General features: G+C 39.8%; 1 protein-coding gene and 1 long non-coding RNA gene across 4 annotated transcripts in view; one reads left to right on the top strand and one right to left on the bottom strand.

The window, feature by feature from the left end:
- Nucleotides 1–6: 6 nt before the first annotated feature.
- Nucleotides 7–999, top strand: LOC103523151 (transmembrane emp24 domain-containing protein 7-like). Of its 3 annotated transcripts, none has more exons than XM_026832872.1 (3): nucleotides 7–32; nucleotides 298–512; nucleotides 725–999. In XM_026832872.1, the coding sequence occupies exons 1-3, from the start codon at nucleotides 24–26 to the stop codon at nucleotides 744–746; spliced, it is 246 nt and encodes an 81-aa protein (XP_026688673.1). In that variant the 5' UTR covers nucleotides 7–23; the 3' UTR covers nucleotides 747–999. The 3 variants fall into 3 exon arrangements, with proteins under 3 accessions (XP_026688673.1, XP_008486441.1, XP_026688672.1); XM_008488219.2 differs by having other exon boundaries at nucleotides 298–471; nucleotides 684–985; XM_026832871.1 differs by having other exon boundaries at nucleotides 298–477; nucleotides 690–985.
- LOC113473129 overlaps nucleotides 924–4,955 on the bottom strand; it is a 9,779-nt gene continuing 5,747 nt past the window's right edge. Inside the window, exon 2 of the long non-coding RNA XR_003395191.1 lies at nucleotides 924–1,080. This is a non-coding gene — a long non-coding RNA (uncharacterized LOC113473129). The remainder of the gene's footprint in view (nucleotides 1,081–4,955) is intronic.

Below are 4,955 nucleotides of genomic sequence, written 5' to 3'. Positions count from 1 at the left end.
GAGTCGGGGAACATGTCACTGTGATGACACAGGTGAGAATAAATCGGAGAAAAGAAGTAGGGAGGTCAAAAGAAAGAAAGATAAATAAAAGACCAAAATGAATTTGTAAAATGTGTGTGTTGTAGTGATGAAACCTTCTTTATTTTGAAGTGATGTAACATCTTTTTTTTTCTACATTTTGGATCCCATAGTGTGTGCTGTGTTCTTCATAAAAGAAACAACAACAAAAGGAACATTTATGAAGAAAAAATCCTTTTTATTAAGTCACTAATACTGATTACCCTCTCTCTTTCTCAGATGGAGTCATCCACACAGGAGATTCACAAGTCCCTGAACACAATCATTGACTATCAGACACATCACAGACTGCGGGAAGCTCAGGGCAGGAAGCGAGCTGAAGATCTCAACGAGAGGGTCATGTGGTGGTCAAGCATAGAATTTGTTGTGGTCCTACTCGCATCCACACTCCAAGTGTACATAGTCAAGAATTTCTTCGCATCGAGAAACGAGAGGCAGTATAAGCCACTGCGTTGAGGTGGTAATGTGCTGGGGAGGAGGGGAGAGTTGAACTTCACTTCGAGGTAACTTGAGGTGAAATTTAGTCTACTAAAGAAGGAGAACAAAATCTTGTGTATCTTAGTAGCTTAATCATTTGAGTGTCCAAGCAGGAAAGTTGTCTCCAAGTGTACATAGTCAAGAATTTCTTCGCATCGAGAAACGAGAGGCAGTATAAGCCACTGCGTTGAGGTGGTAATGTGCTGGGGAAGAGGGGAGAGTTGAACTTCACTTAGAGGTGGAATATAGTCTACTAAAGACGGAGAACAAAATTTTGTGTATCTTAGTAGCTTAACACTTTGAGTGTCCAATCAAAAAAGTTTATTTTCAGACTTGCCTAACATGCCACTTAGAAAGACCTTTTTTAAAAGAGATCTGATCGAGGGAAACAGCAAAGCTCGTTTTGTACCAAAATAGAAGAGAGAAAGAATATAGGATAGGAGAAAGTCAACTTTTCCAAGAATGAGCCTTACCTGTTTAGGATAAAGTTTGCATCGGGTGGGAGTCAAACCAGCAACCTATCACCTAAAAAAACACCTAACCATATTTAACCTAGATGTTCGACAGTATTAAACATTGGACAACCTGTAGTAAAAAGTATCTCCTCTTCTTCAAGCTATCCTTTTTCTACATGTTCAATTTTTTTGATCAACTACCTACTTATCTAATATATAAAAATGAATATTTGTTTGTGTGAGTGTTTGTTTGTTCAAACTTTATGCCTGGCCAAACTGCTCATCCAATTGCTATGAAACATTGTGAACTTATTGCTTGCACTCCCGTGAAGGTTATAGGCTATTTTCCGGCTCGTTTTTGTTAAGCTACGCCGAGCAAGACCACTTAATGGATGATTGACATGAACGGCCATGCCTTAAGGATTTACTAGCAGAATGCTTTGCTCCGGATTTCGGCTAGTAGCAAATAAAAAATCAACTCTCTCCTCTCCCTAGTTGTCTGTGAATTGTACATCTGCAAATATTATTTATTGTAGATATAATCGGATCTACTTGTTTCAAATGCAGCCATATTTATTTTGTCATAATATTAAGCTAGCACGTGGTGTATTTATTTTTAGCAGATCGAAATTCTGCTTGGGGTAGGATCTTGCTCTAAGCTCGTAAAGAGTTGGAGAATTATGAAAAGGTATAGATAGAGTAAGACTCTGTTTTTTGGGTGCAATTTTATTTTTGCTTAGGGCGGAAATTTTCTGACTAGTTTTTATTGCTTCTGGGTGTAAAGAGTAAACTTGAACTTGGAAAAATATTATTTTGTGCCCTGTAGCATTGTAAGCATTTTGATGATACAACTTCTCCAATGCCTAATATGTATTATTAGAGATACACCTGATATTTATATTTCATTTTTGTCTTTAAAACAACATAGATAATTTAAAATGGGGTCCTATTCAACAAGTACTAAATAAAAGTACAAACAGTCAAAGTGAGGTGGTTCGTCATAGTGGACTTTGGATTCGGAGGTTGGTGATTCAAGTTCAAGTCAGGCCACAAAAATTGATCAGTGTGTTGATCCAATAAACTGTGTGACAAGGTCCCACGCCCAGCATAATTAAAAATGTCCCTTTTAATTCCCCCCACCCCTCCTTTAGGGTCCTTCCCTTATCAAAAGACAAGAAAAATTGAATTTTTTCTGGATAAAGTAACGCCCTAAATCGATTATTGACACCTTAAATCGTTTTTCTAGCTAGTTGGATTATAACGGTTAAAAAGTTGAACCTCTGATCTTTTTGACACAAACTAAGTAAGTATAATGAATTAATGACCCCAAAAATTTTGACCTCCATTAAAAAACAAAATATGGCTAGTAGCTCTTAAGTTTAGTCTCGTGTTTTGTAAAGACTGTTTATTTAAAATTTTATTTAAAAAATAAATAAATCTAATAGACCCTAAGGTGATTGTTGTGGACATCCGTTGTTTTTGTCTTCCTTCGCGTATCAGCCGTAGATGCCCCAAAGGGACAGTGAGATAAAGACTCTTGATCCGGAGGTACTGGGTTCGCATCTCGGGTGGTAGGTACAGACATTTTTCAAACGATTTTTTAGTATTATTATTAGTATATATATATTTATTTATTTTTTTTTCGTTTATTGTTATTATTTAAATCTCTCTCTCTGTCTCTCTCCCTCCTTTTGTTATTCAGTGGTTATCAAATGTCAGCATCTCCATTATATTCCAGTTATTCTAGCATTCAAATATTGAACCACGTTGTTATTAGTCCTGTCACGGTTTCTGTTATAGTTGACAATTCCGTGAATCAGACGTCTAAAATTTCGTAGTTTTATATTCTATTGTTTATAATAAAATCGACACTCACTTTACTTTTCGTGTCCGCAAAATCACAAGTTCAACAATTACGTGCCTATTACAGTAGAAGGAAACATGGCCTCCTGGAATTAAGGAGGAGCAAGGTAACCGGGTAACGAGAAGTGGTATGCCGCCTATAAAGACTCGCGGGTTAGTCACCCTTTTGCGGTTAAAACTTTATCGGCCTTGAAGTTCACTAACCGTAGTCACCTTACAAGAACCCCGGTACCCACAGAGCCAGCCTTAAAGAAGGAGATCTATAACATCCTCCTCCCTCCCCTCCAACAACCCTCTCCACCACCTTTCTCTTCCAACCTAACACCCCTCCCTTTCGTCCAGCCCGTCAAAGGTTCTCAACTGCTTAGACCGATCCGCCCTTTCTCCATCTTCTCTACCAATATTTTCAAAATAACGATCCTTTACACTTTATAACTGTCTCTGAAACCTGTATCCTCAAAGTGACATAGGCTTTTAAGACAGGAAACAATACATTAAATAGGGGCACAAGTTTTAAAACTTTTCGAACACTTGCTTTAGTTTTTTTAAGATGTCCGCAAGGTTTTTGTATCGGTGGCGCCAACAGCTATTCTGCTCCCCAGTTAGATCAACAGCCCGTCCACCTTGCCAAGCTCAGGTGCGAGGCTCATCTTGAAGTAACACCCTGAAGTATTGCCACTCAGCGCTATTTGAAATCTGAGCCCTGGCTGAACGATGTTCCGAACGTACTCATCTCTAGTGTGAAACGTCTACTAACACGGTTAACCCAACTCTTTGTCTTTCCTCGCAGATTAGCAAAAAGAAATTTTTTTCCCAAACTTCTCCTCTGACATTCACTAGACGCACACCAACGAGATACAGCGGCTTTAGCTTCTTTCTCTTTCCTTCCTTGTCCTATCCTCCTTTTTTCGGTCGCGGCAAGGCTTCTTTGCTTGTCCATAAGGTAAGGTCCTATTTTAGGCGGGCCGGCCCGCCCTTAGCTTGGGCGCCCGGATCGCCAAAATCGTTCCGTCTGCGGCTGATGCGGCGTTGATTCGATTGTATCCGACCGGCACCCAGATTACGAACAGTCGCAACCTCACCGTAGACGCGAATATTCGTATTCACGCGCCCCCAAGTTTCATGGTGGCCGCTTAAAACTAAAATTTCTATTCCACGCAAGATCTTGCCGCACTCCACCACGCCGCCTCAGCCTCTCCACAAACGAGAAGCGAAGCCCTGTTATTCCTTTTACCATCCAGATCGTACCAAGTGTAAAGGAGATTATTGTGGATACTCACCATTATCTTTATTATCTCGATTTTATCTTCGTCGGAACTATGATTCTCATACACTCACCTACTCTCTCCCCTCACTCTTCCCCTACTCTGCAGTGACTCCTCATCCTGAACAACCTTGTCCACCACAGCTCAAACCCAGCTCCCGCAGTGTCTACGTCAATCGCTGCCTGTAACTAGGTCTATCTTCCTAACCGCAGGTAGTAAACCAACCCACACCCGCCTCACTCGATAAACGCCATAAATAAGTGGTATGGTTAATTAATTGGATAATAAGGTGGGCTATCCACTTTGAACCCCCCCCCCCGATGTTGCCGCATGGACCTTGTAACCATACTAGATATTATTATTACTTATTACTTATGATATTATCTATCTATCATCACGCACTATAAATATCGACGAGCGTATCCTGACTTTTCCAGGGAAAGAGGTCGGTCCATCCGAGTGACTGCATAATACACCCATTTTAAGCAGTTTTAATATAACTCGCTATTTTACAGGTATGAGCCGACCCTACTTGGGTGCATACAACGCCATAAATAAATTGGTAGTTGCGTATAAATGTGAATTGGTATAATAAAGTGGTATCATTTGAATCCCATGGTTGGCGATGGATCCATGTAAATGTATATTCATGGTCATCTTTGGAGCTAATTAAAGTTGATTAACCCTGGCCCCCATCAACTTTTCTAGCTACTTACTGAAAGATACCTAGAAAAGGAGAGACTATATTCTATCCTTATAGGAAAACTTTTTATCTTTGTTCTTGGGTTACCTAAAACCTTAACTTTATTAGCTCCAC

Source organism: Diaphorina citri, unplaced genomic scaffold, assembly GCF_000475195.1.
Source record: "Diaphorina citri unplaced genomic scaffold, Diaci psyllid genome assembly version 1.1 scaffold16073, whole genome shotgun sequence".
NCBI classification, from domain to species: domain Eukaryota; kingdom Metazoa; phylum Arthropoda; class Insecta; order Hemiptera; family Psyllidae; genus Diaphorina; species Diaphorina citri.
The sequence above is the reverse complement of the archived record's forward strand: the minus strand, read 5'-3'. Positions and strand labels throughout refer to the sequence as shown.

Coding starts and splice junctions, on each gene's coding strand:
- LOC103523151 (XM_026832872.1), top strand. Junction 513..724: donor TTCGCATCGAGAAACGAGAG/GCAGTATAAGCC, acceptor GAGAAACGAGAG/GCAGTATAAGCCACTGCGTT.